Source organism: Sus scrofa, chromosome 8 (genome assembly GCF_000003025.6).
Source record: "Sus scrofa isolate TJ Tabasco breed Duroc chromosome 8, Sscrofa11.1, whole genome shotgun sequence".
Classification (NCBI taxonomy): Eukaryota; Metazoa; Chordata; class Mammalia; order Artiodactyla; family Suidae; genus Sus; species Sus scrofa.
Genome location: NC_010450.4, coordinates 130,638,270 through 130,659,421, shown reverse-complemented (window position 1 = coordinate 130,659,421; position 21,152 = coordinate 130,638,270). Strand labels below are relative to the sequence as shown.

The 21,152-nt window shown below is 43.0% G+C and overlaps 1 protein-coding gene across 7 annotated transcripts in view; it reads left to right on the top strand.

Annotated features, from left to right (window-relative positions):
* Positions 1-21,152, top strand: part of HERC6 (HECT and RLD domain containing E3 ubiquitin protein ligase family member 6) — a 70,651-nt gene that overhangs the window by 6,170 nt on the left and 43,329 nt on the right. For 4 of the 7 annotated variants that reach the window (XM_021100765.1, XM_021100764.1, XM_021100760.1 and 1 more), the window contains exons 3-8: positions 1,589-1,662; positions 4,207-4,434; positions 7,028-7,122; positions 8,888-9,015; positions 9,831-9,967; positions 10,845-10,912. In XM_021100765.1, coding sequence (XP_020956424.1) covers positions 1,589-1,662; positions 4,207-4,434; positions 7,028-7,122; positions 8,888-9,015; positions 9,831-9,967; positions 10,845-10,912 — 730 coding nt within the window. Of the gene's footprint in view, positions 1-1,588; positions 1,663-4,206; positions 4,435-7,024; positions 7,123-8,887; positions 9,016-9,830; positions 9,968-10,844; positions 10,913-21,152 lie in introns of all 7 variants that reach the window. The other 3 variants (XM_021100763.1, XM_021100759.1, XM_021100761.1) reach the window with 1 other exon arrangement.

Here is a 21,152-nt window from a genome sequence, read left to right as displayed (position 1 = left end):
TGGTATAAAGATTATATTAAAGTGAAAATATTTCAGCCACAGAAGATGCACAAGGACATCTTATCTGACTAAAACAGAGCCTCCTGAAAATAGAACTATCATTAAACATCCTTGGAGGGAATTTCTTATGAAGACAGTTGTTGGGAAGACAGAGTGCCCACTCAGCATCAAACAATCCAACAGAACTTTCCATGTGCTCCCATTGAAACTCTTAAAAACAAACAAACAAACAAAACCCTTTTGCTAAGTTAATCTATATAAACCTTTAGTCAGGCTGTTGCACAAATTTTCCATTACTGGGAGCTCTCGTTTGTACGTATAAATAAACTTTGTCTTTTTTCCTGTTATATCTGTCTATTGTCAGTTAATTTGCAGGTCCTCAATCACTGGACACAAGTTGGAAAAGGAAAGGTTTTCCCCCAACATAATCTTTTGGCTTGTCATAAGCCACTGAATCCATATATATTTTGCCTTTTTCCAGGGCCACACCCGCGGCAAATGGAGGTTCCCAGGCCAGGGGCCCCATCGGAGCTGCAGCCACCGGCCTACACCAGAGCCACAGCAACTCGGGATCCAAGCCTCATCTGCGACCTACACCACAGCTCATGGTAACACCGGATCCTCAATCCACTAAGCAAGGCCAGGGATCGAACCTGCAACCTCGTGGTTCCCAGTCATACTCGTCAACCACTGAGCCACGACAGGAACTCCCTGGATCCTAATATTTTATTTAGTAAAGTTGGGGAAAAAGTCATGACCTCACATATGGCTTCGTAGGACAATGACATGACAAGGAGTCTGAATTGTGTGTTCATGGATTATGTGCTTTGGGAATTTTCACAAGCAGGTTTTTTTATATGAGTTATCTTTTGTTAGCTTCTCAGTCATTAAATTGTACAAGAGATCACTGTGGCTTGGGGGAATGAGCATTGAACTTGGAAAGAAAAGACCAAAGTTTGAGTCTAGTTCTACAACTTGATACCAGTTGACCTCTCTGAGTACTTATGAAATTGCTGATAGTGATGGCTTTGATTCTCAATAGCGACAGTTAAATTGGAATCCACCTAATGTTTCTTTGTCTCTCAGGTCTTAGGTGAGGTGGGCAACAGTGCTTTATAAATTCTAAAGCCCTCTACTATATGTGTATGAAGAAATTTGTTTTTCTTTTAGGATGATAAGTATAGCATAAAAGTTAGTACATTATAGGAGTTCTCTTGTGGTGTAGCGGTTTGAGGATCCAGCATTGTTGCTGCTGTGGCTCAGGTCGCTGCTGTGACACAGGTTCAGATCCTGGCCTGGGAACTCTCACATGCTGTGGGCAAGGTCAAAAAAAATAATAATCATGTTAGTACATTATATAATCCATTAAATGTCCATTAAAAATCACCTTTGCACTATATACTGTTTTGGTTTCTGATCTGTGTCTTAGTACATGTTCATATTGTGTTAAAAACAGTTTGAGGGCTTTGGAATAAATGTATTACAGAAATGAAAGAAAATTTTTTTCCCTAGACCTGGGAGAGTTTGAAATATCTAGGTGACCAACTCTTAAGAAGGATTAATAGATTTTGTATCATTTTAATTATAGGAAGATAACTCTGACTGATATAAAAATTATACAAGTTTCCTGCGGACACTACCACTCCCTGGCATTATCAGAAGGTAAAAAAAAAAAAAGCCTTTTGGAACTCCTAAGCGTCATTAAGAAGTCAGTTTTTGAGTATGAATGATATCTGTTGATTTTTAATGCACCAGGCTTCATTTTGATGCAAGTAAATTTAAAAAGAAAACCTAGATATAGTAACTTATAGAAATCTGAGGTGTGTTGGCATTCCTCTGTGTAAATAATTATGCATTAGAAGAGCTTGATTTTTTTTAATTTTTATTTTATTTTATTTTTTTTATTTTCCCACTGTACAGCAAGGGGGTCAGGTTATCCTTACATGTATACATTACAATTACATTTTTTCCCCCACCCTTTCTTCTGTTGCAACATGAGTATCTAGACAAAGTTCTCAATGCTTTTTTTAATTTTTATTTTATTTTTTATTTTTATTTATTTTTTCTTTTTATTTTTTTTATTTTTTTAGAAGAGCTTGATTTTTGACCTCATGCCCGGTATCCTTCTCTGGTCAAGTTCAACATAAAATGTTGGTTCCCCCACCTCCCCAGAGTCATTCCACAAGTATTTTTTTGAGTGTTTGCAGTGTTCCCAGCAAAGAGGATATAGCAGTGAACAAACCTCAGACCCTACTTTCATGGAGCTTATGTTCTGGGGGGATGTAAGGAAAGTGAGCCTTAAACACACAGACAGGTGGTTGTGTGGCATAACCGATAAGGCAGTGAAGACAAGTGAGGCCAGACAAGGGGTCGAGAGAGGACATGGATGGAGGGAAAGGGTCTCTATTTTATTTTATTTTTTTTTATTTTATTTTATTTTATTTTATTTTATTTTATTATTATTTTTGTCTTTTTAGGGCCGCACCCATGGCATATGGAGGTTCCCAGGCTAGGGATCTAATCAGAGCTGTAGCCACTGACCTACGCCAGAGCCACAGCAACATGGGATGCGAGCCGCATCTGCAACCTACACCACAGTTCATGGCAACAGCGGATCCTTAACCCACTGAGTGAGGCCAGGGATGGAACCTGCAACCTCATGCTTCCTAGTTGGATTCGTTAACCACTGAGCCATGACGGGAACTCCGAAAGGGTTTCTATTTTATAAAGGAGGTCAGGGAAGCTATCTTTATAGGTGACGTGTGAACAAAGACCAAAAGAGAAAGAGACATGGTGCTAAGGCCATGGTCCAGAGAATGATCCAGATGCAAGCCATGCCCAGAGGCGTGCTCAGGAGCAGCAGAGGGTCTGGAGAGGGAAAAGAGGGAGCAAAAGGAGATGAGGTGATCGAAGTTGTTCTGGGAATCCTGGTGCCAAGGCGCTCGTGAGCCGTGGTTAAGAATCGGCCTTTGGGAGTTCCCGTCGTGGCGCAGTGGTTAACGAATCCAACTAGGAACCATGAGGTTGCGGGTTCAGTCCCTGCCCTTGCTCAGTGGGTTAACGATCCGGCGTTGCCGTGAGCTGTGGTGTAGGTTGCAGACGTGGCTCGGATCCCGCGTTGCTGTGGCTCTGGCGTAGGCTGGTGGCTACGGCTCCGATTCGACCCCTAGCCTGGGAACCTCCATATGCCGCGGGAGAGGCCCAAGAAATAGCAAAAAAAAAAAAAAAAAAAAAAGAATCGGCCTTTGATTGAGTGAGAGAGCAAGCTCCTGAAGGGTTCCATCTGACTTCTCTTTTTAAAAGAACACTCTGGCTGCTCTTTGGAAAAGAAATTGCTGGGAGCAAAGGTGCAACCTGGGGGCACAGAGAAGTGCTGCTGTAACTTTCCAGAAGAGGAGTGATGGTGACGGGGCAGTAAGGTGGTAACAGTGGAGGGGTGAGACGTGGTTGGATCCTGGATAGATTTTGAAGATAGAGGCTTTAGTATTTGCTGGGTTGAAGGGTGTAAAAGTCAAGGTCGACTCCAAGATTTTTGATCTGAGCACCAGAAAGAACTTGGTTACCCTTCACTGGGAGGGGGAAGAGCGGATGTTGTGGGAAGGGACTTTTCAACGTGACCTTGACCATCCCCTTTGCCTTTAGTGAGGATACTTTAACCTCCTTTAATCTCTAAAGGAGAATATTCTTCCTTTTTGTTTTTTTTATTACTCAAATGAATTTATCACATCTGTAGTTGTATAAAGATCGTAACAATCTAATTTCACAGGATTTCCATTCCACAGCCCAAGCACATCCCCCCACCCCCCAAACGGTCTCCTCCGGAGACCATAAGTTTTTCAGTGTCTGTGAGTCAGCATCTGTTCTGCAAAGAAGTTCTGTCTGTCCTTTTTTCAGATTCCACATGTCAGTGAAAGCATTGGATGTTGGTGTCTCATTGTATGGCTGACTTCACTTAGCATGATAATTTCTAGGTCCATCCGTGTTGCTAAAAATGCCAATATTTCATTCTTTTTAATGGCTGAGTAATATTCTATTGTGTGTATGTACCACAGCTTCTTGATCCACTCCTCTGTCGATGGACAAGGAGAGCATTATCCTTTAAAGTATTATTCTCTAAAGATTTTAAGAATTACGGCGATAGTTTTTCCTTGAATTTGGTATTGCCATGGGTTTGCAATTCTGAATTTCTCCTCTTTATTTTTATAGATGGCCAAGTGTTTTCATGGGGGAAGAACAGCGACGGGCAGCTGGGCCTGGGGAAGGAGGTCCCCTCCCAAGCCAGTCCGCAAAGGGTGAGGTCCCTGGAAGGCATCCCGCTGGCACAGGTGGCTGCAGGAGGGGCCCACAGCTTTGCCCTGTCTCTCCCTGGGACCTCATTTGGCTGGGGAAGCAACAGAGCAGGGCAGCTGGCCCTCAGCGGGAATAATGTCCCAGGTAAGGAGATAGTCTTGTACTTGTAATAAGTCCTTCTTCCTTTCTAGTTGGAAAACCAGCTCTGCAGAGGGGATACTCACAGTTAGGACAATGGTTCCCAAACTCTGTGACATATTAGTATCACCTTGGGGAGTTCCCGTCGTGGTGCAGTGGTTAACGAATCCGAGTAGGAACCATGAGGTTGCGGGTTCGGTCCCTGCCCTGGCTCAGTGGGTTAACGATCCGGCGTTGCCGTGAGCTGTGGTGTAGGTTGCAGACGCGGCTCGGATCCCGCGTTGCTATGGCTCTGGCGAAGGCCGGTGGCTACAGCTCCAATTCGACCCCTAGCCTGGGAATCTCCATATGCCGCGGGAGCGGCCCAAGAAATAGCAAAAAAAAAAAAAAAAAAAAAAAAAAAGAATCACCTTGGGAGCTATATCGACTTTTGGTTCCTGCCGTAACAAATTACCACAAGCCTAGTGGTTTAAAACAACATAGATTTTTGAGTTCCCTCTGTGGCATAGTGAGTTAAGAACCTGACTGCAGCAGCGTGGGTTAGCAGAGGTGTGGGTTCGATCCCCGGCCCTGTGCAGTGGGTTAAAGGATCCAGTGTTGCCACAGCTGGGACATAGTTCGTAGCTGCAGCTCAGATGCACTCCTTGGCCTGGGAACTTCCATCTGCTGTGGGTGCAGCCATTGAAAAAACCCCCCAAAACCAAAAAACAAAACAACATCAATGGATTATCTCGTGGTTCTGGCGATTAGACGTCTGATGTAGGTCTTACTGGGCTGCATTGCTTTCCAAAGGCTGGAGGGGACTGGAACATTTTCTTGCCCTTGCTAGCATCTAGAGGCACCTGTGTGATTTTTTTTTTTTTTTTTTTGGTCTTTTTTGTCTTTTGCCTTTTCTAGGGCCGCTCTCACGGCATATGGAGTTTCCCAGGCTAGGGGTCTAATCAGAGCTGTAGCCGCCAGCCTATGCCACAGCCACAGCAACGCAAGATCCGAGCCACATCTGCGAGCTACACCACAGCTCACGGCAACGCCGGATCCTTAACCCACTGAGCGAGGCCAGGGATCGAACCCACAACCTCCTGGTTCCTAGTTGGATTCATTAACCACTGAGCCACGACAGAACTCCAAGGCACCTGTGTTCTTGACTCAGCCTTCTTTCTTCTTCAAAGCCAGCAATAGCTGGTTAAGTCTTCTTCAAGTCACATTACTGTGACATGGATTCTTCTTCCTCCCTTTTCCTCAGTTAAAAGACCCTTGAGATGACATTGGGCCCCACTGGGTAATGCAGGCTAACCCCCCCTATTTTAAGGTCAGCTGATTAGCAACCTTAATTCCATCTATTTCCTTAATTCCCCTTTGCCATGTAACCTAACATTTTCACAGGCTCTGGGGAAAGGACATGGATGTCTTTGGAAGGCCTTTATTCTGTCTCCTCTAAGACTGCTTAAAAAATCGTAATGCGCGGGTTGGACCCCAGACCAATGAAACGAGACTGTCTGGGGATGGAAACCAGGCATCAGTGACAATTAACGACCCACAGCTGATTCCAAAACGCAGCAGAGTTTGGGAACCACTCGATGCGAAGACTGCTAGCGGTAGGGGAAAAAACTAGTTGTGCTGGCAGCCTTTCAGCAAGACTCACTGTGAAGTCTCCCCCAAGAATCCCTCTGTTCAGTTCTTTACATTCTGTTCACATGCATTTAGCACCTCTCATGTGCCAGTACGGTGCTGAGCTCTCACATCTCATTGAACTTCGTCAACATGAAGCAGGTCCTCTATTTTCTTAATAATCATTCCGTATTCACAGAACACCTGATATGTGACAGAAATGAATACAACATAGTGGAAGTATTGTTGGGAAGGTCTTAAAACTCAGCTTTCATGTGGTATATATACACAATGGAATACTACTCAGCCATAAAAAAGATGACATAATGCCATTTGCAGCAACATGGATGCAACTAGAGAATCTCATACTGAGTGAAATGAGCCAGAAAGACAAAGGCAAATACCATATGATATCACTTATAACTGGAATCTAATATCCAGCACAAATGAACATCTCCTCAGAATAGAAAATCATAGACCTGGAGAAGAGACTTGTGGCTGCCTGATGGGAGGGGGAGGGAGTGGGAGGGATCGGGAGCTTGGGCTTATCAGACACAACCTAGAATAGATCTACAAGGAGATCCTGCTGAATAGCATTGAGAACTATGTCTAGATACTCATGTCGCAACAGAAGAAAGGGTGGGGGAAAAACTGTAATTGCAATGTATACATGTAAGGATAACCTGACCCCCTTGCTGTACAGTGGGAAATAAAAAAAAAAAAGAAAGAAAGAAGGAAAAAAAAAACAAAAAAAACAACTCAGCTTTCTGGGCCACTAGCCTTCATCATTTCAAAAGGTTAAAACTGTTTCCGGAAACAAATGCTCAAGGACCAGTTTTCCAAAGCAAGGCTTTCTTCCCTCTGTTTTATAATTGTTCATTTTTTAAGATCCTGTTGATGAATTATAAGATGATAAAAATATTGAAAGATATGAAAACTCACGGAATGTGAGTCTGTTTCTCACACTCAAGAGACTGCTTTCTTTCAGCAGCGCAGGCCTACAAGCCCCGATCCGTTGGTGCCCTGAAGAATCTCGGTGTGATTTACATCAGCTGCGGTTATGAGCACACTGCTGTGCTTACCCAGGTAATCCAAAATGTCTTGCTTTTTTTTTTTTCTCTTTTTTTGGTCTTTTTTCTAGGGCCGAAACTGAGGCATATGGAGGTTCTCAGGCTAAGGGTCGAATCGGAGCTGTAGCTGCTGGCCTACACCACAGCCACAGCAACACGGGATCCGAGCCACGTCTGCGACCTACACTGCAGCTCACGGCAACACCGGATCCTTAACCCGCTGAGTGAGGCCAGGGGTCGAACCCGCAACCTCATGGTTCCTAGTCAGATTCGTTAACCACTGCGCCACGACGGGAACCCCATGTCTTGACACACATAGTGCTTGTACTGATGATCACGGAAAGCACTATGTGTGTCAACATCTGAACACATCTGTTCATTGTACGGGTCTCTACAGAGGAGAAAGCCTAATATAAACCATGGAGTTTTTAAGGTCCTGTCGTAAAGGCTGATTTCCGCTTTAGGAAATGCTTTTAGATACTTACTAAATTGGATTTATATAGGAGCTAATCCTTTAGCGATTACTCATTCAAAATGTAGTTCTACACCTGAAAAATTATTATAGGAGCAACGAAGTAGTTTTTTCAGGTTTCGGTGGCCCACATTACAGACTAGAACATCTTTGTTCCATTTCTTGCTCGGCACAGTTACGAATCTATTTCCTGAATGTTTTCCCACCTTTGCTTACACCAGCCATACAACACCTTCCAATGGGGTGGACTCTCCTTAGCCCTGATGAAAAATAGACTTGAAGACTATTTGTGTGGTTGAAATGTTTATTTAAAAACTAAACATCTGGGAGTTCCCGTCGTGGCACAGTGGAAATGAACCTGACTAGGAACCATGAGGCTGAGGGTTCAATTCCTGGCCTTGCTCAGTGGGTTAAGGATCCAGCATTGCTGTGAGCTGTGATGTAGGTCGCAGAGGAAGTTCAGATCTGGCGTTGCTGTCGCTGTGGCATAGGCTGGCAGCTACAGCTCCGATTCGACCCCTAGCCTGGGAACCTCCAAATGCCTCGGGTGCAGCCCTAAAAAGACAGAAAAAAAAAAAAGACGACAAAACACCCCTAAGCATCTAAAATAATTTACATTGTTCGTTTTAAAAGCATGTTTGGGAGTTCCCTCTGTGGCTCAGCAGTTAACGAACCTGACTAGGATCCATGAGGATGCAGGTTTGATCCCTGGCCTTGCTCAGCGGGTTAGGGATCCGGGATTGCTGTGAGCTGTGGTGTAGTTTGCAGATGCGGCTCAGATCCCATGTTGCTGCAACTGTGGTGTAGGCCAGCGGCTACAGCTCCCATTCAACCCCTAGCCTGGGAACCTCCATATGCCGAGGGTGTGGCCCTACAATAGCAAAAACTAATAAAATAAAATAATAAATAAGTAAAAGCATGTTTGGATTGTATTATTCTTAGTTGGCAGGAGAAAGCTAGAGTTGTTTTAATTTAGAATTATTTTTTGAAGGAGCTTTATTTTCAGAGAAGGACCCAGATAAAGCGACCCTGTGCTTAAATGTTAGCGTTACTCTCGAACTAGTTAATTGGTCCATCAATTCTTTCTACAAATGTGTATTACATGCCTAGTTCTTAAGGGAGTTCCAAAGATTTTTCAAGTTTTATGTGTTAATTCACTATTAGAAATAATAAATATTGACCCCTCCTCTTTATATAGAGGTTATATTTCCCATAGTGCTCTCATACAACTCTCTCATGCTACTTGATCTTTCAGTTTTTAGTTATTTTTTCAACCTGAAATTAGTCTGATCCCTCCTTTTTTAAACAGGATGGGAAAGTGTTCACGTTTGGCGACAATAGCTATGGACAGCTGGGACACAGCCCCACTGCTGAGAAGAGGGGTCCACGACTCGTGGAAAGAATTGAGGGCCTGGTTTCACAGATAGATTGTGGCAGGTAATAAAGTTGTTTTTTTTTTTTTAAAAGCATGAGTAGAAAGTGTTATACTTTATTACTCACAGGTGATTCTTGTGGAATATTATCAAACCCTAAACTCTAAAATACGTGATTACTCTTTTGAGAGACCATTTTCCTTTCTGCAAATTTACCTCTCTCGAATATAGTTTTTCCATTTTTTCTTCTTAGACATTTCATTTATTTAATAAGAATTTATTGGGTGTCCTCTGGTGGTCTAGCAGTTAAGGATCCGGCGTTGTCACTGCTGTGGCCCAAGTTCAGTCCCTGGCCTGGGAACTTCTTTATGCTGCAGATGCGGCCATAAAACAAAAAAATTATTGTAATTTTTACTGTGTATAAACCACCTTCCTGGGGTGGGGGTGGGGATGGGTGGAAACTGGTTTATAACAAAGATAGTGGTATTTGCCTACTTGAGTTCATTAGATAAAATTAATCTCATGCAAGTAGAAGAGGATGTATATTTGCATATATATTCAGAGTTTGGCATAACTTAATTATGAGGACACTGGGAATATTATCTATCCAATTCATTAAGAAAAAGAAAAACAAAAAAGCTTCTATTTAAAGCAAAGGATAGAAACCCTAATAAAGACCCATCAGTAACATTCTGCCTTTCAGGTGAGCACTGAGTTAACCGTCACCTACCGTTTGTCTAGCTAAATGCTTTGGCACCTCTGACCCTGACACTGTGATGTGGAGTCTGGGTACTTAGTATAAGATAAATCTGCTGTTTGTGTTGAGACATCACCTTTCTCCAAAAGCACGATTCGTATGATATATTCTCTCTTCTGCAGTTACCACACCCTTGCATATGTCTACACCACTGGTCAGGTGGTGTCTTTTGGTCGTGGACCAAGTTGCCCAGGCAGCTCACTTCATCCAGAGGCTCTGGCAGAGGACTTTGACATTAGCTGCCTCATTTCTGCTGATGGTATGAGTGATCCCACTAATTTGTGCTTTTGTGTTAATTGACACCCCTGGAGGAGGAATATTATTTAGCTTCCTTTCAAAGGAGTGCATAGAACTGTGGTTCTTTTAGTCCTGTTATTTTCAGTTTGTGCACTGTGCGTTTTTTCCTTGTGCAGTGCTTCCTAGAGGATTCGGTAATCTTTTCTAAAGATTAAGGTAATACAAAGGAAGAACCCAAATCGTTACCTAAGCTTCAGAACAGTACACTTTTATATATTTAATCAAACCCTTTCTAAAGCAAATCAGCCTGGCTTCATTATGCAAGTGTGTGAAAAATTAAATTTTAAGTGAATATATGACATATACTCAGATCAAAAATCATCTTTTATGCTATTTATAGTCAAAATCCATTTAGAAGACTATGATCCCCAATAAAGAAGTAAATTTAGCTTGGTAATATAGGAAAACATTTTAAAGACTTATTTAGAGCAGTTTTAGGTTTACAACAAAAGATTTGGTTTTTACTTCTAAAATCAATAATCGTGGAGTTCCCGTCGTGGCGCAGTGGTTAACGAATCCGACTAGGAACCATGAGGTTGCGGGTTCAGTCCCTGCCCTTGCTCAGTGGGTTAACAATCCGGCGTTGCCGTGAGCTGTGATGTAGGTTGCAGACGTGGCTCGGATCCCGCGTTGCTGTGGCTCTGGCGAAGGCCGGAGGCTACAGCTCCGATTAGACCCCTAGCCTGGGAACCTCCATATGCCGCGGGAGCGGCCCAAGAAATAGCAACAACAACAACAAAACAACAACAAAAAAAAAAAAAAAAAAAAAGACAAAAAAGACAAAAAAAAAAAAAATAAAAAATAAAATCAATAATCGTGGATTTATGACTTTCTTTTAGATCTTGCAGACAGTCAAGTCAAACACATTTTTGCTGGAACATATGCTGATTTTGTGACAACTTGCCAGGTATCTATGACATATTCTGTTTATTTTAAAAATCATTTTTTTCTGCTAGATTTCATAGCAGTACTTGAAACATTGTATCATTTATATATATTCAAAGTTTTTACTAAAACAGTAAGCTCCTTTGTTAGAATGCTTCCTTAAAAGCAGAAATTCCTGGAGTTCCCATTGTGGCGCAGTGGTTAACGAATCCGACTAGGAACCGTGAGGTTGTGGGTTCGATCGCTGGCCTCGCTCAGTGGGTTAAGGATCTGGTGTTGCCGTGAGCTGTGGTGCAGGTCTCAGAGGTGGCTCGGATCTTGTGTTGCTGTGGCTCTGGCGGAGGCCAGTGGCTACAGCTCCGATTCGACCCCTAGCCTGGGAACCTCCATATGCCGCGGGAGCGGCCCAAGAAATGGCAAAAAGACAAAATAATAATAATAATAATAAAACACAGAAGTTCCTGCTGTTGCACGTGAGGCAAGGATCCAGCACTGGCACTGCGGTGGCTTAGGCCGCCGCAGAGGTGCAGGTGAGCTTGTGATTCTCACTCACTTCCTCGTTTGGCTTCCTAACCGATACCGATGGTGATGATAATAATGATTAGTGGTGGTTGCCGGTGAGAAGCCACCAAAGTCCTCTAAATGAATCAACACATTTAATCCTCGTGTCAGCTCCAATTGCCATTAAATTCTGCATTTTACAGAAAAAACACTACGTCTCAGGGAGGTGGACTCACCCAGAGTTTCACTGCTAAGAAGCAGCAGAGCTGGTTTCAGACCTCAGCAATCCAGCTCCAAAGCTCACCCCATTACCCACCATGTTCTAGTGCCCTCTTAATTATTAACAGAGAGGATTTTATTTTTATATTTCTGGGTGACTTCCGAAATGTTTGTAGGGAGACAAAAGTATACATACTTATTTTTGTAATTTGAACTTTCTTCTATTATTGGGAATGTTTTAAACTTGACATCCATATGGACTCTTACCGTGTGCCCTGGGACAGAAGATGGTCAGAAGCCAAGGTCTCTGGGCTCTGGGGAGAGTCAGGAGACTGTGCTTGGTTGCTCTCTTACAGGCAGCACGTCAGCAAAGGCCTCCTGTCTCAGGCTCTGCTCAGGGTGCTTGTGGTAACGTGACTAATACCCTCAAGCTTATCTTCATTCATGACATTTGGATTCTATATGGAAAGACAGGCAAGAAACACAAAATGCAAAATAAATACGATTGTATTAGAGTGTGGCGAGTGCTCCAAAGACAAAAAAGGAACCATTTGAGACTGATGAGGTGGGCGCCTTTAGAAACGTCAGTCAAGGAAGACGTCCTGGAGGCGGTGACATTTGAGCTGAGATCTTGGCCGTGATCCAGAGAAAGAGTGTTCCAGGTGGAGGGAACCGCACAGAGAAAGGCCCTGGGGCAAGAAGAAGTGTAGCGTGCGGGAGGGGCAGAAGGGGAGCCAGTCTGGCAGAGCATAGTCCGGAAGGGTGAAGAGCTGTGTGAGGCGGAGCCACGTGGGAGAAGACTTTGGAGAAGAGATCCAGAGTTTTAGTTGCGTGTCCAAATCTGGATCCAGGGCTAGCACTGGAATGCACACCTGTGGTTATTCAGCATGGTGACGCAGCGGCTTAAGGATCTGGTGTTGTCACTGCTGTGGCTCGGGTTGCTGCTGTGGCTCAGGTTTGATCCCTGGCCTGGGAATTTCCGTGTGCCACGGGCGCAGCCAAAAAAACCCAAATGAAATAAATAAACTTCAGATGGTATTTGAAGTCAGGGTCCTGGATAGAGAGTCACCTTACCTAGAGTGCGAGTAGAAAGGAGAAGAGAAAAGGGACAGAATCCTTGAGGGACTTCTCCACTAGGAGGCCAGACAGTGAGGAGGGGTCAGGAGAAGAACCGAGAAGCACCAGTTTCTGCGGTGGGGGAAAACCAGGAGAGGGTGGCGCGTGGAGACAGGAGATGACTGTGTTCTAGAAAGAGGAAGTAGCCAAACCTTTGACCTCCTGCAGAGAGGTCAAGTGAGACAAGCCCAGAGCTTGCTATTGTTTTGTCAAGGCTGAGTCATCACGGGGGAGAGAGGGTGCCACCTGCCTGAGGGCGACGGCCGAGACTAGAGCGGGGTAAGAGGCCACAAGGACTGTGACAGCTCCGAGCAGTTCTGTTGTGCGGGGAGGAGAGGACCGTGGGAGGGTTTTGTGGGTGTTTAGAGAGGCGGTCTGAAGGCATGTCCGTATGCCAGGGAGAAGGATCCGACGCAGGAGAGCAAAGCAATGATGCATGAGAAAGAGTGAATCGTGGCAGAGTCAGAGAAAAGGGAGCGAGGTCCAGCGTAGAAGGGAGGGCTTCGGACAGAAATGCTCATTCAGTTCTGGGGAACAGGGGAGCGAGGGGAGGCAGACTGTGGGAACCTGGTCAGCTCTTGCTGGGTTGCTTCGGTTTTCTCAGTGATGCCCAAGGCACGGTCCTCATCTGAAAGTGAACGATGTGGAGGAGAACTGGTACAGATTGAGGAGTAAAAGGAAGAGGAGCCGTAGTGTCTCTGCGTGAGAGAGAAAACACTGGGGGAGATTCCCGGACGGGAGAGAGTGCCCATTTGAAACTGGGGGTTGGAGACTTATGGTGCAATCAGTCAAGCCTAGTTGTTTGGTTTTTTTCCCTTTGATGTCAAGCTGCTTGGATTCCCTTGGCGTAGTTCGGAGCTGAGGTTAATTACACATGGATTTTTGCTGGGTAAATACGATAGGAAAGGGGCAGAAGACTTAGAGGTATTTGCAAAGGGCCACAGAATCTAAGCTGGGTAAGAACGACATGAGGAGGGTGACGAATAATGAACAAACTATGGTCAATGGATTGGAGAGCCCAGGGGCCTCAAAGAACTTCGGAGTGGGTTCAGCTATAACGTGTTCTAGTCTGCTCAGGCTGCTATAACAAGACACTATGGATTTGATGGGTTATAAACAGAAATTTATTTCTCACAGTGTTTGGAGGCTAGGAAGTCCAGAATGAAGATGCCAGCGTGTTTGATGAATGATGAGGTCCTGCTTTCTGATTTGTAGATAGCTGTCTTCTCAGTGTTCCTCACATGGTGGAAAGGGCTTAAGAGTTCTCTGGGGGAGTTCCTGTCACCGTGGCGCAGCAGCAACGAATCTGACTAGGAACCATGAGGCGGCGGGTTCAGTCTCTGGCCTCGCTCCGTGGGTTAAGGATCCAGCATTGCCGTGAGCTGTGATGTAGGTCACAGCCGCAGCTTGGATCCTGGGTTGCTATGGTTCTGGCGTAGGCCGGTGGCTACTGCTCTCATTGGACCCCTAGCCTGGGAACCTCCATAGGCCGCGGGTGCAGGCCCAGAAAGACAAAAGACAAAAAAGAAATTTTTTTTTAAAGTTAGACTGGGAATTCTACTCTAAAGTAAATGAATTGGAAAGACGGTATATGACGATTACAGAGGAAAATGTTTCTAACAGAAATTTAGTAGGTGGAACGATTATTGATGATTTCAAAGTACAGGATATCATGTGTATTTGAGGCAGAAAGTTTTAAATTAGGATGGTCCCCCTCCCCCCGCCCCCGGAAACATTTGGCACTGTCTGTGTGTGGTCCTTTTAGTTTGTTCTGAGGAGGGGAATATGCATTAGGGTGGCTGCTACTGCCATCTGGTGGCTAGAGGCCAGGGATGCTGCTAAACATCCTACCATGCACAAGACTGACCTGCACAACGAAGAATTATCTGATGTAAAATATCAACTGCATCCATTTAGAAACCCTGATTCAGTGGAGTTCCCGTCATGGCTCAGTGGTTAACAAATCTGACTAGGAACCATGAGGCTGTGGGTTTGATCCCTGGCTTCGCTCAGTGGGTTAAGGATCCAGCGTTGCCCTGAGGTCACAGACGAGGCTCGGATCCGGCGTGGCTGTGGCTGTGGCGTAGGCTGGTGGCTACAGCTCCGATTAGACCCCCTAGCCTGGGAACCTCTATATGCCACAGGTGCAGCCCTAGAAAAGGCAAAAATACAAAAAAAAAAAAAAGAAAAGAAAAGAAAGAAAGAAACCCTGATTCAAGGCCTGGGCGGCTGAGGGAGAGCAGAGGAAAAGAGTGGAGATGAGATCAAGAATTGACAGACCACTTCTCATTCCTTGCTCTATGCATCCATCCCTCCTGAGTTCTTTGATCATCTTTGGGATCATTACTGCGAGCTCTTTGTTGGGTAGGTTGCTTTTCTCCATGTCACTTAGTTCCTCTTCTGAGGTTTTATCTTGTTTCCTCATTTGAAACATATTCCTCTGTTGCTTCATATTGTCTAAATTGCTATTTATGCTGTTTTATGTATATGGTAGGTTGGTTATGGTTCTCAACTTTGGCGAAGTGGCCCTCGCCAAAAGGAGATATCCTGTGCATTCCAGCAGTTCACTCCCCTTTTACCACCCAACTGCTTGGGACAAGCCAGTCCCAGGGTAGTATAATATAATATGAAAAACAGTAATTGTGAGTGTGTCTAAAATACATTTGAAATTAAGAGATCAGCAACTTAAAGCAAGCACATATAAATAGAGACTTCTATTAAAAAAAGATCTCGTGGTAATTTCAAGACAAAAATCTTTAATAGATAAACACACCAAAAAGAGAAAGGAATCCAAACATAATGCTAAAGATCAAATCACAAGAGAAGAGAACAAAAGAAGGCAGGGGAAAAAAGACCTGCAAAACCCAATCCAAAACGATTAACAAAATGGCAGTGGAAGCATACTTATCAATAATTACCTTAAACGTGAATGGACTAAATGTTCCAAGCAAAAGACCCAGACTGGATACAGTGGACGCAAAACAAGACTTGTATGTGTCCTGCCAGAAGAGATTCACTTCAGTTCTAGAGACACATACAGATGACAAGTGAGGAGATGGAAAAAGATATTTCATGCAAATAGAAATCAAAAGAAAGCTTGAGTAGCAGTACTTATATCAAAATAGACTTTGAAATAAATACTGTTACAAAAGACAAAGAAGGAGACTACATAATGATCAAAGAATGCACCCAAGACGAAGATATAACAATTGTAAATATATGTTCACCCAATATAGGGTTACCTCAATATATAAGGCAAGTGTTAACATACATAAAAGGAGAAATTGACATAACAGTGGGGGACTTTAAAATCCTACTCACTTCAATGGACAGATCATTCACACAGAAAATTAATAAGGAAACACAATCCTTAAATGTCACACTAGACCAGATGCACTTGATATTTATAGAGCATTCCATCAAAAAGCAGCAGAATACATATTCTTTTTGAGTTCACATGGAACATTCTTCCAGATAGGTCACTTGCTGGGCCACAAAGCAAGCCTCAGTAAATTAAAGAACACTAAAGTCATATCAAGCACCTTTTCTAATCATAATGCTATGAAGCTAGAAGCCAACAAGAAAAAAAAAAAAAAAAAAACTGCAAAAAACACAAACACGTGGAGGCTAAACAATATCCCACTAAATAAACAATGGATCTGAAGAAATCAAAGAGCAAACTTAAAAAAATACCTAGAGATAAATGAACACTAAATCATTATTGTCTGAAGCCTATGCAGCAAAAGCAGTTCTAAGAGGCAATTTTATAGCGAAAGAAGGTTACCTCAGGAAACAAGAAAAACCTCGGGAGTTCCCATCATGGCGCATTGGTTAACGAACCCGACTAGGAACCATGAGGTTGTGGGCTCAGTCCCTGCCCTTGCTCAGTAGGTTAAGGACCCGGTGTTGCCGTGAGCTGTGGTGTAGGTCACAGACTCGGCTCAGATCCCACGTTGCTGTGGCTCTGGCGTAGGCCGGCGTCTACAGCTCTGATTAGACCCCTAGCCTGGGAACCTCCCATATGCCGTGGAAGTGGCCCAAGAAATGGCAAAAAGACGAAAAAAAAAAAAAAAAAAAAAGAAAAGGAAAACCTCAAATAAACAACCTTACCTTATCCCTAAAGCAACCAGAGAAAGAAGAACAAACCCAAAGCTAGTAGAAGGGAAGAAATCATAAAGATCAGAGCAGAAATAAATGAAATATAGACAAAAAAATAAAAGCAATAGAAAGGACCAATGAAAATAAAGGCTGGGTCTTTGAAAAGATAAACAGCATTGATAAACCTTAGCCAGACTCATCAAGAAGAGAGGGCCCAAATCAATAAAATCAGAAATGAAAAAGTTGGAGTTCCCGTCATGGCGCAGTAGTTAACGAATCCAACTAGGAACCATGAGGTTGTAGGTTCGATCCCTGGCCTTGCTCAGTGGGTTAAGGATCCAGCGTTGCCGTGAGCTGTGGTGTAGGTCACAGACGGGGCTCGGATCCTGCGTTGCTGTGGCTCTGGCGTAGGCTGGCAGCTACAGCTCCGATTCGACCCCTAGCCTGGGAACCTCCATATGTCGGGAGAGTGGCCCAAGAAATGGCAAAAAGACAAAAAGACAAAAAAAAAAAAAAAAAATGAAAAAGTTGTGACTGATACCACAGAAGTACAGAGGATCATAGAGACTACTATGAGCAACTAAACACAAATAAAATGGACAACCTAGAAGAAATGGCCAAACTCTTAGAAAGGTACAATCTCCCAAGCCTAAACCAGTAAGAAATAGAAAATACAAAGAGACCAATTATCAGTCTTGAAATGGAATCCGTTAAAACAAAAACAAACCCTCCCAACAAATAAAAGTCCAGGACCAGATGGCTTCACATGTGAATTCTACCAAACATTTAGAAAGGAGCACAAACGTATACTTCTGAAACTTGCAAAAAATTGCATAGGAAGGAACAATTCAAAACTCATTCTGTGAGATCACTATCACCCTGATACCAAAACTATACAAAGATAACACACTAAAGGAAAATTATAGGCCAGTATCACCAGTGAACAAAGATGCAAAACGCCTCAACAAGATACTAGCTAACTGGAGTTCCCACTGGGCCCAGTGGAATTGGCAATGTGTCTGCAGCACCAGGATGCTAGCTCAATCCCCAGCTTGGCACAATGGGTTAAAGGATCTAACATTTCCACAGCTGTGACGTAGGTTGCAACTGTGGCGCAAACTGATCCCTGGCCCAGAAACTCTATATGCCATGGGGCAGCCAAAAAAAAAAAAAAAAAAAAAAAAAAACTAACGAAACAAATCTAACAATGTATTAAAGGATCGTATACCATGATCAAGTGGAATTTATCCCAGGGATGCCAGGATTTTTTAATATCTGGAAATCAATGTGATACACCACATTCACAATTAAAAAATAAAAAACACACCATAATCTCAAGAGATGTAGAAAAACTTTTGATAAAATTCAACATTCAGGGAGTTCCTGTTGTGGCATAGTGGAAATGAATCCAACTAGTATCCACGAGGATGCGGATTCAATCCTTGGCCTTGCTTAGTGGATTAAGTATCCAGCATTGCCATAAGCTATGGTTGTAGGTCCCAGATGCTGCTTGGATCCCGCATTGCCATGGGTGTGGTGAGGCCAGGAACTGCAGCTCCTATTGGACCCCTAGCTTGGGAACTTGCGTATGCTGAGGGTGTGGCCCTAAAAAGAAAAGAAAAAAAAATTTCAACATCCATTTATGATAAAAACTCTCGAGAAAGTGGGCATAGAGGAAAACTACCTCAATATAATAAAGACTATATATGACAAACCCACAGCTAACATCATACTCAATGGTGAAAAGCTGAAAGCATTTCCTCCAAGATCAAGAAAAAGACAAAGATGTCTACTTGCACCACTTTTAATCAACAGATTTTTGAAAGTCTCAGCCCCAGCAGTCAGAGAAGAAAAATATGAGGAATCCAAATTGGAAAGGAAGAAATAAACTGTCAGTGTCTGCAGATGACTTGATACTATACATAGAAAATCTTGGAGTTCCCGTCGTGGCTCGGTAGTTAACAAATCTGACTAGGAACCATGAGGTTGTGGGTTCGATCCCTGGCCTTGCTCAGTGGGTTAAGAATCCGGTGTTGCTGTGAGCTGTGTTGTAGGCCAGCGGCTACAGCTCTGATTAGACCCCTAGCCTGGGAACCTCCATATACTGCAGGAAGCATCCCTAGAAAAGGCAAAAAGACAAAAAAAAAAGAAGAAAATCTTAAAGATGCCACCAAAAAACTACTAGAGCTCATCAATGAATCTGGTAAAGCTGCAGGATACAAGATTAATATATGGCAGTCTATTGCCTTTCTATATACTAAAAATGAACTACCAGAAAGAGAAATTAAGGAAACAATCCCATGCACAATCACATCAAAAAGAATAAAATACCTAGGAATAAACCTACCTAAGGAAACAAAAGACCTGTACTTGGAAAACTATGACACACTGATGAAAGAAATTGAAGACAACATAGATGGAAAGATATACTGTGTTTTTGATTCAAAGAATCAATATTGTTAAAATGGCCATAATACCCAAGGCAATCTACAGATTCAATGCAATTCCTATCAAATTACTAATGGCATTTTTCACCAAACTAGAACAAGTAATTTTAAAATTTATGTGGAAACACAAAAGATCCTGTATAGTCAAAACAATATTTAGGAAGAAGTACAAAGCTGGAAGAATCACACTCCTTGACTTCCGGCTATACTACAAAGTTACAGTCATCAAAACAGTATGGTACTGGCACAGAAACAGACACATAGATCAATGGAACAGGATAGAGAGCCCAGAAATAAACCCATGCAGTTACTGTCAATTAATCTACGACAAAGGAGGCAAGAATACACAATGGAGAAAAGATGGTCTCTTCAATATGTGGTGCTTGGAAAAATGGATTGCTACATGTAAAGAATGGAACTAGAACATTCTCTAACACTATGTACAAAAATAAGTTCAAGAGGGATTAACAACCTAAATGTAAATGCAGATCCTATAAAACTTCTAGAGGAAAACATAGCAGAACACTTTTTGACATAAATCACAGCAATATTTTTTGCATATCCTTCCTACAATAGGAGTTCCCGTCGTGGCGCAGTGGTTAGCGAATACGACTAGGAACCATGAGGTTGAGGGTTCGGTCCCTGCCCTTGCTCAGTGGGTTAATGATCCGGCGTTGCCGTGAGCTGTGGTGTAGGTCACAGACGCGGCTTGGATCCCACGTTGCTGTGGCTCTGGCGTAGGCCGGCGGCTACAGCTCCGATTGGACCCCTAGCCTGGGAACCTCCATATGCCGCGGGAGTGGCCCAAGAAATAGCAAAAATATATATATATATATTTTGCATATCCTTCCTACAATAATAGAAATACAACAAAAATAAACAAATGGGATCTAATTAAACTAATTAGGTTTTCACACAGCAAAGGAAACCATCAACAAAACAAAAAGACAACCTGTGGACTGGGAGAAAATATTTGCAAATGATGAGACTGACAAGGGGTTAATTTCCCAAATATACAAATAGCTCATACAGCTTAATATCAAAGAAAGAAACAACCCAACGACGGGAGGAGTTCCCGTCGTGGCGTCGTGGCGCAGTGGTTAACGAATCCGACTAGGAACCATGAGGTTGCGGGTTTGGTCCCTGCCCTTGCTCAGTGGGTTAACGATCCGGCATTGCCGTGAGCTGTGGTGTAGGTTGCAGACGCGGCTCGGATCCCGCGTTGCTGTGACTATGGTGTAGGCTGGTGGCTACAGCTCCGATTGGACCCCTAGCCTGGGAACCTCCATATGTCATGGAAGCGGCCCAAAGAAATAGCAAAAAGACAAAAAAAAAAAAAAAAAAAAAAAAGCCAAGACATGAAAGCAAACTAAATGTCCATTGACAGATGTATGGATAAGGCAGATATGTGTATATATATATCGCTCTATCTATCTATCGATCTATCTATCTATAGTAGAGAGAGAGTATATATATGTATATGTGGTGTACACAGTATAATATTACCCATAAAAAAAGAAAAATAATGCCATTTGCCCCAATGTGGATGGACCTAGAGATTACCGTATTAGTGAAATAAGTCAGACAGACAAAGATAACTGTCATATGATAATCACTATTTGTGGGATCTAAAGGATAATGCCAGTGAACAAAATGGACTCACAAAAATAGGAAATAAACTTATGGTTATGCAAGGCGATAGTGGTGGTGGAGTGGGGCAGTAAATTAGGAGTTTGGGATTAACACATAGACACTATCGTATGTAAAATCGATGAACGACAAGGACCTAAAGCACAGGTAACTATACCCAATATCTTATAATAACCTATAAAAGAAAAGGATATGAAAATACTACGTATGTGTGTATATGTATGTATAGCT